Source organism: Eucyclogobius newberryi, unplaced genomic scaffold (genome assembly GCF_026437365.1).
Source record: "Eucyclogobius newberryi isolate DKJ021-1_F unplaced genomic scaffold, fEucNew1.0.hap1 SCAF_10, whole genome shotgun sequence".
In the NCBI taxonomy this organism is placed as follows: Eukaryota; Metazoa; Chordata; class Actinopteri; order Gobiiformes; family Gobiidae; genus Eucyclogobius; species Eucyclogobius newberryi.
In genome coordinates this window covers 22,995,421-23,012,558 of record NW_027315724.1, presented here as the reverse complement: position 1 = coordinate 23,012,558, position 17,138 = coordinate 22,995,421, and the positions used below count along the sequence as shown (strand labels likewise).

The 17,138-nt window shown below is 41.6% G+C and overlaps 3 protein-coding genes across 4 annotated transcripts in view; 2 read left to right on the top strand and 1 right to left on the bottom strand.

Annotated features, from left to right (window-relative positions):
- The first annotated feature begins 6,042 nt into the window (after positions 1-6,042).
- slc1a5 (solute carrier family 1 member 5) lies at positions 6,043-12,298 on the top strand. The gene is made up of 8 exons (XM_072463494.1): positions 6,043-6,673; positions 10,025-10,067; positions 10,143-10,205; positions 10,292-10,458; positions 10,615-10,848; positions 10,933-11,127; positions 11,204-11,338; positions 11,568-12,298. The coding sequence occupies exons 1-8, from the start codon at positions 6,132-6,134 to the stop codon at positions 11,773-11,775; spliced, it is 1,587 nt and encodes a 528-aa protein (XP_072319595.1). The 5' UTR covers positions 6,043-6,131; the 3' UTR covers positions 11,776-12,298.
- A 1,440-nt stretch (positions 12,299-13,738) lies between these two features.
- Positions 13,739-16,292, bottom strand: fkrp (fukutin related protein). The gene is made up of 2 exons (XM_072463484.1): positions 16,203-16,292; positions 13,739-15,795 (listed from the first exon to the last, which is right to left on the bottom strand). The coding sequence occupies exon 2, from the start codon at positions 15,702-15,704 to the stop codon at positions 14,121-14,123; it is 1,584 nt and encodes a 527-aa protein (XP_072319585.1). The 5' UTR covers positions 15,705-15,795; positions 16,203-16,292; the 3' UTR covers positions 13,739-14,120.
- A 545-nt stretch (positions 16,293-16,837) lies between these two features.
- strn4 (striatin, calmodulin binding protein 4) overlaps positions 16,838-17,138 on the top strand; it is a 12,259-nt gene continuing 11,958 nt past the window's right edge. The window contains exon 1 of one of the 2 annotated variants that reach the window (XM_072463467.1): positions 16,838-17,138. This exon is cut by the window's right edge and continues 232 nt beyond it. In XM_072463467.1, the coding sequence (XP_072319568.1) occupies positions 17,035-17,138 (104 nt within the window). In that variant the 5' untranslated portion in view covers positions 16,838-17,034. The other variant, XM_072463472.1, reaches the window with a different exon arrangement.

Here is a 17,138-nt window from a genome sequence, read left to right as displayed (position 1 = left end):
TACTCCAAGCATGACTGCGAAGGTGAATACGCTTGAACACAGCAAAGTATTGTTCAGCACAGATGCCAGTGGGGATATTTATTGTCTAATTAACTGATTAATCTGAAGATTTGAACCCCTTAAAATTCTGGCAGGTATGTACAAACCTGGACATTTTCTGCAGTTATTCAATCTCGTCCACAAAAATGGAACAACAAAAAACAAACTTATGTCTTTTATAGGCCTTCCACCTAAAAGTACCTCCATACCTCCAACAGCAGCTTTACTCTCATTTTCCTCTGTGCAGAGCTTGTTTCAGTTATAACAAGAGTGCCAGACTAGAGTCCCCGCTTCACAAGAGGCCAGCCATGTTTGCATCCCAAAGGGTCCGGGAACAGCTTCAGTTTGAATCTGGACTCATTTTAGTCTTGTGTTTTATGGAAAATCAGCCGTAATGAATTCCCTTTGTTTCACTGCATGTGCTGACTTTTACTGACCAACAACCTTCTATTGTCAGAACATGTTTAAACACTTCACCTGACTTTACATACACACATATGAGTAAAAATGAACAAACACAGTTGAAGCAGTAAATTACATTTACAGCACATGTGCTTGGGAGAAGCCTGCACAGGCATGTCTTATGGCGCTTCGTTAGGCTGGCAGTGATTACATCGTGTAAATGTATAAAATATTTCTTCTGGTTACATACATCTCTAAGGAGATCTGCAGGATTCAGAAGACATTTCTGTTTAGTTACAGTAGCTTAAGCATTAAACAAATAGTCAATATTAGAAACAAAGCGAGCAGTACTTCAAAGTATTACCCATAGGCAGGGAAATCTCCACCCAGCTCAACACATGGTTTACATGTTTAAGTGCTGTGTCATGGTGACGCTGAATACTAGTTATCCTGGGGATCATGATGATTTGTTCTTTATTATAGTTAGATATAGACTACTATTGAATAGTTATATTTTAACTTCCTTTAGATCGACCAAGCAACTCATAAGACAAGTAAACAGACCACAATGCTGGGAGCATTACATTTCATTTCCTTCTAATTTGTTGATAAGTGGATAAGGTTTATTTCTCACCTGTTGTTGATACCTGAGACAGAGCTTTGTTCAGGTTTGTTTCTATGGCCTACTTTCAAAAGGTCTCTCCATTCTCCTCTCATATTTCAAACTTGAAATGTTTGCAGTTTCAATCATTACAGAAACATTCTAATCACAAATCGTTATAATCATTATTCTTATGAACATTGTTTTTATATAATATGCCCTGTGGGAAAGCGTACCTAACATGTTGTTTGATTCTTTTTTTCTTTCTTTCTTGGATGCCAAAATATTTTCAACCAAAATAGAGTCAGGTTTGGCTTAGATGCTTTGAGTGATGATGCTTTGAGTGTGCAGCCTCCTGTCGAATCACATTTGTTAAATTAACATTGTGTTGTGTGTATATTCCTTTGTGTTATTTTAGTTGGGGCCAGCTCCAGAGAAATTCCCTCAGTTCTCATGTGCCTGTGGATTTAGTCAGACGCAGACCCCTCTGACAGAGCAGCGCACTATTCCACACAATCACAGCAATTTCTCCAACCATTCGAACAGTCAGAGGAAACAAAGAATGAGCTTGAGACGACAAACCATCGCAGCAGAGAGGACAGCTTGCAGTCAACCAGAGCTTTGGTCCTATGGGCCTTGACGGGTGTTGCAAGTGCCGTTCCCACAAGCCTCCACCGTTGGGGCCACAGAGAAAAGAGCAGGGGTTGTTGTTGGGAGTAAGATAATCCAAGTCTTTCAGAGCGCTTTGGACAAACGTTATAACGGTCAGACTGTGGCTCTGCGCTCCACACACAAAGAAAGAATGTCTCCTGTTACAGTCCAAGCGCACACAAAAGTAAGTTATAAAATGGCATTCTTTTCCATTTCAAAGTCTCATCTCAAAACTTAGTAAGTAGTGTAATCGAAAAGAGTATATTTTGTATATGGTAGAACAAGGATGCTCTATGTTTTGTTCGTGCCAAATGTTAAATGAATATTATGTTGTGGCCTGCATCTGGTCCTCCTGGAGAGCTTTAGATGTTAGAACTGAAGCAATGATTGTATACATTGTTCAAACAAATTCCCAAGAAGGATAAATAAACGCAGTAGTGGGAGATCATTTCAAAGACACCAGTCACAGCTGGGAATGATGACCCATGAATTCAGGCATGCAGCACAACTGTAGGCCTCTGACTTTTATAGGTAGGCCTTGAATTTTATCCATCGGACTGAAGAAAATTTATTACCAAACATTTGAGTATTTTTAGACCGGTTATGCTCTTAAATTGTAGTCTGACCTTGTGTCTAAAAACTATAGTTTTGATTGGTCTGAGTGCATCACTGTGTCCATGTACATAAAATGTACATTATGGACATGTCATATAGTGGCATATACTATATATATTGTTATATAGTACAAGTAAATTGACTTAAGTGTTGTACAAGTACAGTTTACTTGAATTATAATGTATTTGTTTTTTTACTTTTTAAGTAGAAAGGCTTTTGTAAATTTTCAATATATAGGCAAAATCCTATAAATTCCTGTTTCCAATTTAATAATTCTAACCAGGAAAGTCTCTTGTCTTTTTATCTAATCAAATGATTTCCATCATTTATATTAGTGTTATAGGGATGAGCACCACAGGATAAGACTAAACTACAATTTGCATAAAATTAACAACACCTATTCAAAGGCACAACACATATCATAATAATAATATAGTAAAACAAAAGGATGTATTTGACTCCTTTTTCTACTGCGAGCTCCTCCCCTGTGACTGAGCTCCTCGCCCTATCTCTATCTCTAAGGGAGCGGCCAGCCACCTTGTGGAGGAAACTCATTTCGACCGCTTGTATCCGCGATCTTGTCCTTTCGGTCATCACCCCAAACTCATGACCAAAGGTGAGGGCAGGAACGTAGATTGACCAATGAATCGAGAGCTTTGCCTTTCGACTCAGCTTCTTCTTCACCACAACAGACCGATGCAGCAACTGCATCACTGCAGCCACTGCATCGATCCAACTGTCAATCTCACGTTCCATCCTTCCCTCACTCGTGAACAAGACCCCGAGATACTTGAACTCCTCCACTTGAGGCAAGGACTCCCCACCCACCTGAAGAGGGCAAGCCACCTTTTTCCAGTTGTGAACCATGGCCTCAGATTTGGAGGTGCTGATTCTCATCCCAGCTACTTCACACTCGGCTGCAAACCGTCCCAGTGCATGTTGCACGTCCAGGTTTGATGGAGCCATCAGGACAACATCTCCTGACTGCGCATAGAAATTCTGTCCATAAAAACCAACATGCACTGGGAACAGGTTTGACTTACTGCCGGCAATGAGAACACAGCTCCGGTCATACAGGGACCGGACAGCCCTGAGCAAAGGGCCCCGGACCCCACACTCCCGGAGCACCCCCCAAAGGACACCCCGAGGGACACGGTCGAAAGCCTTCTCCAGATCCACAAAGCACATGTGGACTGGTTGGGCAAACTCCCATGAACCCTCGAGCACCCGATGGAGGGTATAGAGCTGGTCCAGTGTTCCACGACGAAAACCACTCTGGAATAGACCTTACCGGGGAGGCTGAGGAGTGTGATCCCTCTGTAGCTGGAACACACCCTCCGGTCCCCCTTCTTGAACAGAGGGACCACCACCCCGGTCTGCCAGTCCAGAGGCACTGTCCCCGACCGCCACTCGATGTTGCAGAGACTTGTCAACCAAGACAGTCCTACCACATCCAGAGATTTTAGGTACTCAGGGCGGATCTCATCCACCCCCGGAGCCCTGCCACCGAGGAGTTTGCCAACAACTTCCGTGACTTCAGCTTGGGTGATGGACGAGTCAGCCTCCGAGTCCCCAGTCTCTGCTTCCTCTTTGGAAGACGTGACAGTGGGATTAAGGAGGTCCTCAAAGTGTTCATCCCACCGCCCAACGACATCCCCAGTCGAGGTCAGCAGGTCTTCACCTGCACCGTAAACGTATTGGTGAAGCACTGCTTCCCCCTCCTGAGGCGACAATGTCTGAACAGTATTTTTTAAATAGGCTTTTTCATGGATGATTATTGACTTAACAAAGCAAGATAGCAAATATAAATGATTATTTCCCTAGCAACCTAAGAGCACTAGTGCACTTACGGTAAGTGTTGTTCACACAAAGCTTCAAATATGTTCTCTAGCATGATTGTCGGCTCAAATAATATATTGGCCTACGCTGGAATTTTATTTCCTTTCTTACCTTTTTTGAACCATGAGTCAGGAACACTGCCCACTTGCTTCCTTTCTGATTCTTTGACAGTTCACAGAAATAGGGAGGCTCAGTTGCCACATGATTTCCGTCAATCTCCGCCCACTCTTGATGATGCAATTGTTTTCTCAAATTTCTGCAATTATAATACACTTAATAGTATAAAGAATATAATCTGACCCAGGACACGCTGGGGAGACTATGTCTCTCGGCTGGCCTGGAAACGCCTCGGGATCCCCCTGGAGGAGTTGGAGGAAGTGTCTGGGGAGGAGGAGGTCTGGGAGTCCCTGCTCAGACTGCTGCCCCCGCGACCCGGCCCCGGATAAAGCGGCAGAAAATGGATGGATGGATTAACATTGCATCATCATGTCTACCAGCTATATCACTCTTTTACTGTAAATGATTTATAATGATTTTAATGCATTTTTTTCCTGTTATTTGAAGCACTGAATTACGTTGTGTTTGAATTGTGCTCTTGCCTTGCCTAATTCTAATTCAAACTTTTGACAGAGCATGTTTTTTACTTGTATTGGAGTAGCTCGATGTTGACCAGGGGTGCAGTCTGTGTATGGAAATCCAGTACTTGATCAATTCTAATTTCTGGTTACCTATAACAAATAGAAAACACACAAAAATGCAAGATGATGCAATGATTTTTGGATATTCCAATTACCAAAAAGTATTGCTTCTATTACCAAAAAGTGTCCTACTTTACCTTGTATTCACCCTAATTGCCTTTTTGAATATTACATTAAGGTTTTCAGTTTGGTGTTGCCTGTATTAAGGCTGAACGCAGTAACATAATCATTAAAATATCAAATAAACAAGCAAAAAATAAATGTATCTTTATCTTTCATGTGACAGATGAGCACAATACAATGCCATACAATATACACGTGTCCTCAAGCAGTCCAAAAACATCGCTAGAACAAAATGAGGACTTTAGCATAAATTAGTTGTTGTTGTTTTATGGCGGTTGGCATCCAATTGTTGCATTACCGCCAGACTTTATTCCTCAGACTAGCATAAATTAGTGTTTATAGGGAAGGATAAGTAGTTCAAAAATCGAGCATCAAAAAAGTGTATTTCTCTTTGGCGTGAAGACAAGCGTCCCGGTCACTAGTTGCGCATTGCGCATGCTCACAACACGCCGAGCTCTGGGAGATTAAAGAGATTATCACGTAATTTAAATGAACGCGATACTGCTTTGAAAGCCTAAAGAATAGTCTAAAGAATAAAGTCAAAAGAATACAGTCAAAAGAATAAAGTCAAAAGAATAAAGCCTAAGATGAACGGCGGAAGCGCCAAAAGAAGAGTCAGCTCTGAAATAAAGTGTGAAGAATAAAGTCTGGTGGTGATGTAACACTTGGATACCAGCCGCGCCATAAAACGCGAAAAAGAAGAAGAATTTGGAGAGTACCCATGGATGTATTATAGGGAGTACCCGACATGTAACTTTGGGGAGGTAATACATCCATGGAGGGTCCTCGGGGAGAGTACATGGGTGCGAGGATGTAGTTCACATTTGCAGTTGGCTGGCAGCCGCCATTAAAAGCAACAACAACAAAAATAACGCGTTACGTTCCTCGTTACACTTTTCTAAAAAAGTATTTGAGTACTTTCCAGTCTCCCGCGCGAGCCACAACTCTGATCATTGCTGCTTCTTCCTGACGGCTCGTGCGTGTCCACGCCCCCTCATACGTCACAGGGTGGGGGAAGCCTCGCGACGCTAGATAAGGGCAGCGCGCACGCGGAGGTTAAACCCGCTGGTCCAGAGACGAGGAAGACCGTCAAGTCTTTACATTTATCACATTAACAACAACTTTTAAACGGAAACACTTGGGCCAAACTCAACGCTAAAACTATGACCGAAAAGATCGACATGGAGGAAGCCAAGACCTCCAACGGGGAAGCGCACCTCGACGACGAGCCCGCGGTGAACGGACTGGACCCGCACAAGAAGAGCGGCGCGCTGCCGCTGTCAGAGCGGGTCAAGAGGATAGTGAGGGCCAACATGCTGGTCATCCTCACCGTGGCCGGGGTCATCATTGGGGTCATCATTGGACTGGGGGTGCGTGAAGCGCAACTCACCAAGACACAGATCATTTACGTGGGTTTTCCGGGTGAACTGCTCATCCGGCTGCTGAAGATGATCATCATCCCTCTGGTGGTCTGCAGCCTGGTGTCCGGGGCCGCCAGCATTGACCCCAAAGCCCTGGGGAAGCTCGGCGGCTGGGCCATGCTCTTCTTCCTCGTTACTACATTAATAGCGTCGTCCATCGGGGTGATCATGGCTTTCATCATTAAGCCGGGGGCCATCACGGGGGATAAACCTGTGGTAGCGGGACTGGCAGAAGACGTGCCCCAGGCTAAAGAAGTGATCGACTCCTTCTTGGACCTGATCAGGTGAGACCAGCTACTTCACGTTTTACTTATTATGAGATGTTTTAGCTTAATTTAAAAGCCATGCATTGTAGTGTTTATTAAACTTTACAAGTTACCTGTGTAACTTCTGTTACCTGTGTAACTTCTGTGACCACCTGCTGCAGGACATCTGTGCTGGAGCTAATGGCAATAATACACGTCATTGCATCAGACATGTCCACGCCTTCTCAGGTTCCTGGAGTGCGGCCCAAAGACGACTACATTACCGCCTTTTACATGGTTTTGTCTGCGTAAACCTGACTATAAAGACTATAAAACGTTTGTAGCAGCAGTGATAAGTCACAGTAGCATCAGTGATTGGCAGAATTTCTAGTTAAGATTATGTCAAACATGCTTCAGAAACACGTGTCTTTTGGCTCCAACGCGATTTGCCACATTTTCCCTCCACAACACCTCAGTGTGTAGTAGACACGTGTTACATGGCAATGGCCTCTGCAGAAGCAGCTGTGGTGCCAACATCTCCCTCTTTACAGCATACATTTAATAAATAATAATATTTTTTCCTAATATTCTTATCTTTTTTGTTGGCAGCTTGAATGGAATGCCCCTATGTATAGAGCTATGTAGGTCTATAAGTGTAACCAATATTGTTTGATTTATTTAGTTTTTGATGTTTAGTGTAAAGTGGTCTATTGATCGAAACAATAAAATATATTTTTTACAATCTGTGGAGATCAACGATCACAATATACGATACACTGTCCGGCCACAGTGTCAGGAGTTCAATTCCTGACTCACACTAGTTATTGCATGTCCCTCCCTTCTCTCATCCCTCATTTCACACTACTGTCCTGTTAATTAAGCCTACTCAGAAAAAAAGAAGGAAAATAAATTAGTTGACCAACTGCTCAAATAATAATTATTATCAATACTACTACTAACACTACCAACACTACCAACACTACCAACACTACTAACACTACTAACACTACTAACACTACCAACACTACCAACACTACCAACACTACCAACACTACCAACACTACCAACACTACCAACACTACCAACACTACCAACACTACCAACACTACCAACACTACCAACACTACCAACACTACCAACACTACCAACACTACCAACACTACCAACACTACCAACACTGCAGACTGAGACCATGCGAGACCCCGTGGATCACCTCTGTACAGCTCCCGTGCGACGTGCATCATCACGTTCGTCCCATTCTCTCGCTTCAAATTCTGCTTTGCTTATCGGCCCCGTCCTCAGTAGCGCTGTTTACTCCAGTTTAACATTATTCAAATGAGTTTTCCCATGTGTCCCGTCCCAGAGTCACAGATGGTGCACGCTGGTGGCCACAGAGCAGCTTCTGTGCCTACTACGTTTACTTAAAACAGTGTACAGTTTTTTTTTAATAAGCTATTTCAGGGATGATTGACTTAACAAAGCAGGATAGCAAATAGCAATGTTTATTGTATTTACAGCACTGTTTCCCTAGCAACCTAAGAGGGTGCAGCGCCCTATTCTTATGGACTGAAGTGACAAGTGCACTTAAGCCTATGTTGGAGCTTATTTCCTTTCTTACCTTTTTTTGAACCATGAGTCAGGAACATGACCCTGATCACTTGCCTCCTTTCTGCCACACCAGTTGTTCCCAAATGATTCTCAACAATCCCCATCCAATTTATTCTTCTCGTTACTAATGATGCACCATAACTGGGAATCTTGACTGTTTAGGACGGTCTGTTGTAATGATTCTTTAGAAAATGATGCTGTCTCTGAGTTGACAAACATTGATGTCCTGTCAGCACTTTTTATTTTAGTGAGTACCCGACAAAACTCTTTTTTTCAAAATGCACAAGATATGTCTTTCAATCAAAATTCTCAACTTTCTGCATTTTATAATACACTCCATAGTAATGAACAGGACATTATGGGACATTACAGGACAGGACAGGACAGGACACAGGACAGGACAGGACAAGCCCAATACGGTCAATCAATGCAAATATCGGCCATATATTATTCACCAATTTTTCATTTTTCATGTCTCCCAGATATATAGCATAAGAAAGTGCCTGAAGGGTGAAACGATCCCTAATCTACTATTAAAATGCTGTCGAGCACGTTGCGTTTAATTAGTGCGCCTGTAAATGAGGGAGGCCCAGACCTTAATGACTTTCTCATGTTAAGCATTAACCTGCCTCTGTCATTACGGGCGCCACGAGATCAGCCAGATGCTTTCTTTTCCAAATATAAACTTCAAACTCTGAACTCGTGTATTTAAAATTGTTGTCAGCACGTAGACACAACAAAGGCCTCAATCATAAACACATGATAGCTCGTCGCTCTTATCACGCTCACGTTTCTTATCGGCGTGAAATGGGAAACATCAGAGATTGCTCTCGTCCAACAATGAGTCGTGATTTGTTTTGATCCCAAAATATTCGTATATCATTACTAAGTTATTGAGAAGTTTAAATTCTAATGCAAGAAAACCAAACGTCTTTCAAAATTGCTGTGTTTTTTTTATAAGAACATTTGAAATACTATCTGCACATTTTAGAAGGCGCAAAGATGACAAAACACTCACTGGTATCGGATCAATATTGCGATACTTAACATGGTATTACTGGATATCGGATCGAACCAATTGCCCCTGGTGGGATCAATAAAGGCTTCTGAATTTGAAACAAAAATCTAAGTGAAAAATTCCCAAATAAATGTAAGATTGTCAAATGTTCTAGTACATTGAACCTAGATGTCAAATTTAACCATTTTGCCGAAACCGTAAATAAAAGACTGAAGAAAAGATTGAATTTCTATCAGAGTAAAATGTTCTGTTATATTTTATTCCAATAAGAATACCGGTGCTTAGAAAAAGTTCTGACTAAACCTTCCACTGAAACGGTTCTTTTTATTCTTAGCGACCCACATTGAGTCACAATGTGTCAGTTCTGCTGCTGCCGGAATCACATGACTGAAAGAGCAGATTTTGTAGTTAATGCCTTATTATTCTAAATCCAATGCAGACAGCCTGGGGTTGTGGGGACACTCGGGTTCACCTACAGTATGTACCAGCGCAAACTAATAACTGTACAGTTTTATTAAAGGGCCGGAAATGGGATTAATAATTCAACTCTCAGCTTTTTCCACATGATCATCCTTGTGATTATGTCTTTAATGAGCCGTCACCGAGTTCCTTTCAGAAAATACTCACTCGAAGATACTCTCTGGTCAAGGTTTACTTCTGTTTGGTCTTTTTCCTGTTTTATTTTCTATTTTGATGATGGTGTGAACACACCCAACCTCATCTGAACTATCTCTTTAATAGTTTGTCCTTTTTTCTGTCTGCAGGAACATCTTTCCATCCAACTTGGTGTCTGCTGCCTTTCAATCGGTTAGTAATACAATCCAGTGTCAATTCAAGTATTTTTATGGTATGTAGCCAGTATTAAAGATGAATTCTTTGCAGTACGCCACTGGCTATAAGACGGTCGAGGTAAACCGTACTGATTCGAACGTCTCACTGGAGAAGGTAAAGGATTGTGTGTTTCGCGTGGGAATGCCGTATTATGTTTGACACAGTCTGACTTGCTGTGTGTATTGTTGCTTTGTGTTCAGATTCCAATAGGCACAGACCAGGATGGCATGAATATTCTGGGTCTGGTAGTGTTCGCTATAGTGTTCGGCGTGGCACTACGAAAGCTCGGAGAGGAAGGAGAGATTCTGATTCGATTCTTTAACTCTTTCAATGAGGCCACCATGGTGCTGGTTTCCTGGATTATGTGGTAAGTGATTCAAGTATTTCAAATATGTGCCATACACATGAGCGGTAAAAGATGTATTGTCTAAAAGATTATATTAATTTGTTGTTTTTACTACTAGAGAAAATTTAGAACAGGAAGTAAATCATGTAACTATCAAAAATATCCTTTTTATTTCAGGTATGCTCCGATTGGTATCATGTTCCTTGTGGCTGGTAAGATTGTGGAGATGGAGAATGTCGGAGAACTCTTTGCCAGCTTGGGAAAATATATCGCCTGCTGTATGGTGGGCCACGCCATCCATGGTGGGCTCGTCCTCCCAGCAATCTACTTCGTCATTACAAGGAAAAACCCGTACACCTTTCTCTGGGGAATATTCACAGCTCTGGCAACAGCGTTTGGCACGAGCTCCAGGTGAGTTGCCTCTTGAAGTCTCAAACTGGTTTAAGAGTTGCATTGTAATGTATCAAGCATTCATTTCCTCTTTGTGTGTGGCAGCTCTGCAACCTTGCCCTTAATGATGAAGTGTGTGGAAGAGAAAAATGGAGTGTCCAAGCACATCAGCAGATTTATTTTGCCCATTGGAGCGACTGTAAACATGGACGGAGCGGCTCTCTTCCAGTGTGTCGCTGCAGTCTTCATCGCTCAACTCAACAACTTTTCTTTGAACTTCATCCAGATTATCACCATTCTGTAAGCTCTAAAACCCCAGTAAATGATAATTATTCATTTTTTTTTTTTAATTAACACATGCCGTTGCTACTGACAGAGTGACCGCCACAGCATCAAGCGTAGGAGCAGCGGGTATCCCTGCTGGAGGAGTCTTGACTCTAGCCATTATCCTGGAGGCAATAGGGCTGCCCACAAAGGACATCTCTCTCATCCTGGCTGTTGACTGGATTGTGTGAGTATTTCACTGTTTTGTCCCCTGTGTTTAGGGTTTCATGACTCTGCCATTGGAGTGTTTATTTAGATTTTAGAGTAATTTAGTTTGAACTAGTTTTAAGCATTTATTTGAAAATTGAAAGTTGATTGATGCTATGGCAGTTGGTACATATACATGGCAGACTGACCCGTTCAGTCATGAGCCTCAGTGTTCCAGTCTAAGTGTACTCTTGCACGTCTTCTTTCAGTGATCGTACCTGCACAGTGCTGAATGTAGAGGGAGATGCCTTTGGAGCCGGCCTCCTGCAACACTTTGTTGACCGCACGTCCAAAGATGGAGCAGACACGCTGAATGAGGTCAGGGTGGGCCAGGCCGAGTCTGAACCCGAGCACTCGCCTCTCATCGGGAAACGAGGAGCCGAGGCCCGACCGGATGAAAGAGAGTCCATCATGTAATATGTTTGGGACATGGACAGTCACTCCTATTACTTTAAGTCATTGTCCATCAAACCACTTCACAAATCGAGCACAAAGATAAAACTTGAGTGTTCAATATTTATTACAAACTATGCAAAGAGATGATTTATGAATCTATTCTACGTTTTGGGGACGGTACATAGACTGGTGCTTCTACCTTTTTCCTCTTCTTTTTTAAAAGTAAATCTAATGAGATGAACAGACACTGTTACACTTCATCTAAAATGTCTTTAAAGTATATCAATAATCCAGGCGCTACAGATGAAACCCATACACTAGAAAATACTAGGTTTAATACATTTTTGTATCAATTCAGATGTGTATGTGTAAGTCTTGTTCTGGAGGAGAATGACAAAACCAAAAACGTCTTAAAGATGTTTTTTTATTTTTATTTTATTTTTAGAATTCTATGATTTCTGTAGTAACATAATTTTGTAAGTTTAGTTCATTTTAGTTTATGTCCTAATTGTAATATTGGTAACAGATTTTGTGTGTGTATGTGTATATATATGTGTATATATATATATATATATATATATATATATATATATATATATATATATATATATATATATATATATATATATATATATATATATATATATATATATATATATATATATATATATATATATATATATATATATATATATATATATATATATATATATATATAATTTTTACCATTTCAGTTTATTGTAAAGCATTTTACCTTTCAGTTCCCGTTAAATATGCAAAAGTAGAGCCAAAATGTATTGCTATGTACAATTCATATTTTTTCTGTGTCCTAAGTTATATTTATTGAAATCATGTCACTGACCCGTTGGCTTTTTGGGGGAAAAGACAATCTTATTTATTCTGTTCACTTCAGAGTAGGTTTATTCTTAACACTGAATGAAAGAATCAACTCTGGACATTTCTACCGCTTTTGTTGGACAAAAGTAACAATGGCAATAACTGTGATTCAGGTTTAACATTATTCACAACTGTGCCGAGTTGCTCTTTTCACTCCAAGACCAAAAATCTCACCAACGCTGGCTGCTGGACTAAAAACCCTGAGATGCTGTTTTGTTTATACTGTGTCAAAGCCCAAAGAGCTCTGAATGTTGGCGGCGCGAGGCAAGACTTTGTTGTGGACAGTGGATTGCTTGACCGAAACCATTGTTGCCTAAAGAGAGAAAATATAGGTTTCAATTCAGCAAAAAAGATAATGTATATTTTTACTTTTATTTTTAGCATTGTTACAACTTTCTTGACAAATCCAAAGATGGTCTTTTTTAGAGTCTCCTTACAATTTATAATGCGTTTTCGTGGCTTCTTGTAAAGAATGTGAGCTTTGACAATTCCCATTTAAAACTCCAAACTTTAACATCATCTTATCTGCAGTTATTTTTGTTGTTGTTACGTACCAAAATCCTCTTGAAGAAATATTGGTCTTATTGCAGCAAATGATCATGTTGCACATTAACCTCTTGCACCGCTTTATGTCATAGAATTAAATACATTTAATCTGTTGGCCTCTTGTACATATGTCGTCAGTGATGTGATGGCTGCTTCCGTTTTGTTGCTTATCAATTTACTGTATTGATCTAGTTTTGTTACAACCTTTAATTTGTCAGTACAACGGTGTTTTTGGAATGGGTCATGTCATGATTTCCCAGGAACAATTGTGGGATGTTCATTAAATCAATAAATGCCTTTTCTTACAGTATTGCTCAATAGTTTTGTTTGTATATTATAAGTGATGTGTTTGATGTGTATGTACTATATTCTGGATAAACTCACGTGTTACTAAGATACACACACGTGGCAATGTAGATTTTCAAGCGGCTATTTCAATATTTATAAGATTCATCTGCCATCTAGCGTCCAGGAGTAGCAATTACAAATATTTGCCACTACACTTTGTGTGCGTTTTTTGTAAATGATAACCAAACACACATTTTAAAACATGGCACAATCATTTTATTCAAATAAGATAAATATCATAGTTCACTACACCAGTATGGTTTGAGATTTGGGGCATGAACTGTGAGCATCACTGTTATTCAGTTTGTGAAGATGGATCAACATTTTACTGACAAGTTAAGCAACATTACCACGGAATACTAAATATGAGCATTATATGATGGCTAACAAAACAGATATAGCTTGTAACTATATTCAGTCATATGCAAATGGCACATAACAAAATCTACACTAAACAATTCCAACTGAATGTGGAATAAATGTACTTTTATTTCTTTCTAACGTTTGTATTCAAGTCTGTTTGTACTTTGTTACTACAAATATTTGTCTGACATCGTTTTTTGACAAATTTTGTTTCATAATTTACTTTTATCCAGTCTTTTCTTGGCTGGATTAGGATACTGTGGGTTCTCAACAACTCCTTCTCCAAACTTCAGCTCTAAAAATGCCCTCTGGTTGTTGGGTCCATAGGCAGTGATACCAGCAAAAGACATTGGCACCAGTGGTTGCAGAAAGTGCTCCGGAAACTCCACATCTTGCTTGTGGTCTGTCCATGTATCTTTAGTCATAACACCATTGCGTGGGTAAAATGGCCACAGGTCGACGTGGAGGTGATTGGCCTCGCTGTACTGAACCCTGTAAAAGTCTCCCTCCACCGCTCTCTCCCACACATAACCATTAGCATCTACCAAAGAACCAGAGTCTAGATTCTTTAGATGGTCACAGTTGGGCACATCTTCCAGGTAAATTCCCAGGTCCACGTCATAATCCCACGGAATGATGTCTTGATGTCTAACGGCACCTAAAAGCGTCCCACCCTCGAGCCAGTACCGGACCCCTGAGCTCTCCAGAATATTAATTACATACTTAGTGGTTTCTCGCAGTGCTTTCAGGCAGCATGGCGGCGTCCAGCGATCAAGATACAAATACTCTGGCGTGTCCTCCTGTACTGTCCCGAAACACCGAGGGGTTTCCTTACTGCATCCGAACCACTGCTCCTTCCCCTCAGGCAGAAGAAGACGTTTCAACCCAAAACTCTTCATGAGTCTCCCAGTGGCCTCCTTCAGTCGAGTGTCGGCCTTCCATTGATTGTGAGCTGAGCTGAACAGAGGGCGGTGGCTGGCTGAGAAGCAGGGACTCTCCAGCAGCTTGACCTTCCAGCCTCTGAGAGCAGTTTGGATAAAAAGAGCGGAGAAAAGAGGCCGCCCAAGTGGCACAGAAAGGTTGAACAGGTCTTCTGTGCGCATCAGGACTACAGCATCGCCTTGTAAAGCTGTGCAGACACTTCCACTGCTCCCGGAAGCGGCCGGGGAGTATGTTGCTGTCCACTCCCTGAGGTTTACTCTCAAGTGGAGACACTGCACGGCTGACCGGGTCAAAACAGGGGCAGCCACCAGCCTCACTGGGCCCCCGCCTTCTCCTTCCAACTCTCGTATCAGTCTTTCTATCACTCGAGGCTGCTCTAACTCAACACCATCAGGAACCAGGAAGACGAACTCTGTCTGGATGTGGAACTCGGGCCTGTGAGCCTGTGGAGGCTGATCCGGGCTCGGAGAGAGCAGGAGAAGCCGAGCGCCCTCTGGGAGCACGAGCGGAGGGTACGGAGAGGTGTCTGCAACCACCAGGAATGGCAGTTCAGCTCGCTGTCGAAGGAAGGAACTAGCCACGTCTGCAACATAATTTTCAAAGTTTTCAAATTCTCGAAGTAGTGTTGTGACTCGAGGGTTTCGACCGCGGCTGTCCAAAGCACCCGCGTGCCCCGACAATATGCCCAGATCACTCCCGAGACTTGATCCTTGCAACGATGCCTTCTTCGTCCCCCGGCCTAGCTCCTTCCTCTTCTCCAACATCTGCTGCTGAGCTCGTGACACATAATAAAGGACAAGGAGGTTGAGGATGATGGCTGCAGTTAACAAGCCCTGGCAGAAACTAATGCGCATGGCAATTTCTTTCACAATTTTAAAACTAACGTTAAATAATTAAAAATATCCATGTGTGCATTGATCCTTTCGAGGGCCGGAGAGGCAAATGCTGCAAAACAAAACAATGATAAGCTTACAATTCATGTGATGGATGAAAAAGTATGTGAAACAAGGTCAGATTGGTCAGTCCAGGCACACATATACAGACCGAGTACTGCAAATATCTACAGTGCACTCGGTTTCAATGGAAAAAAAAAAACTCGGTTGAATAGGTAAATGCAGAAACATGAATTGCAAAAAGACCATTAAATGCATTTAACTCCATCATTCCAGATAAATGCAGTGGCTCCATGGCACATTTTATGATTAGTAATAACACAGTGTAGCTAATTTGACCCACTGTACAGCAGACAACACAAGGATTACACAAATAAAAATGCTACACTTGTTATATTGCCGTGTATGTCTTGTATCGCGTACAGTAAGTACAGTTAAGCGGCGGTGAATCAATATTACCTTTAGCTTTAGCCATAGAAATATGCTTTAGCCACAACAAACGCCGATATCTCACTGGATCCATGCACCGCAAGTGTCTGATTTTTCCCCTACTTCCGGATGAAAATACAGTTTTCAAAATAAAGTGCATATCCAAATGTGTCACGTTTATTTTTATAGAAGTAGAGACAATATAAACATTGCTAGACGTGACACAAAAGAAGCAAATAAATAATAATGATCATTTAAAAATACATGCAATCTTCAGCAAATTGATCGATAAAAGGATTTGAGTTACCCAGTTTAAAAAAAAAAAGAATTTAGATGATTGCTCTGTCAAAAAAAACACGTTTTGAAAATTGAAAATATAGGTAACATCTCTATAAACAGTAAACGCATATTTGGTTGTGGATATTAATGCCCTTTACTGCTTTTGCTCCATCGCTGAGCAGCCTCGATTACCTCAATTTGTTTAAATAAAGTCAATGTATTTGTGGGTAGTTGGATTTTCTTCTCAGAATTCATCATAAAGGGACACACTTTATGGCTTTAGGGCTTTAATCCAACGTCAAGTACAGTGCACTTAATAAATCAAATGGATAATAAATAATGCATTAAACCAAATGAGTTTCAGAATGCTTCTTTTATTCTGAAGTGTGACGGACGGAAGTGTAGTATTTTACGCACTGAAGAATAGTAATTTCTGTGCGTGAGAAAAGGAAAGAAAGGAGGGCAGCTTATGGTGAAGTGCCCCTGGGAAGAAGACGGCTGCGGGCTACTTTTGTTATTGTTTGCGCAGTGACCCCGACCGTGTCCACCTCCTTGTCCAGGGGAAAGTGTGATCGGTGTGAAAATGGAGGCGGACAGATCGGGCGGAGGACCAAACCCGAACTCCGGCGGCGGCGGCAGCGGCGTAGCAGGACGCAACCCGAACGGGCCCAAAGGAGCACCGAGCCC

Coding starts and splice junctions, on each gene's coding strand:
- fkrp (XM_072463484.1), bottom strand. CDS start 15,704: ATGCGCATTAGTTTCTGCCAGGGCTTGTTAACTGCAGCCATCATCCTC.
- slc1a5 (XM_072463494.1), top strand. CDS start 6,132: ATGACCGAAAAGATCGACATGGAGGAAGCCAAGACCTCCAACGGGGAA. Junction 10,068..10,142: donor TGTCTGCTGCCTTTCAATCG/GTTAGTAATACA, acceptor AATTCTTTGCAG/TACGCCACTGGCTATAAGAC. Junction 10,849..10,932: donor GCGTTTGGCACGAGCTCCAG/GTGAGTTGCCTC, acceptor TGTGTGTGGCAG/CTCTGCAACCTTGCCCTTAA.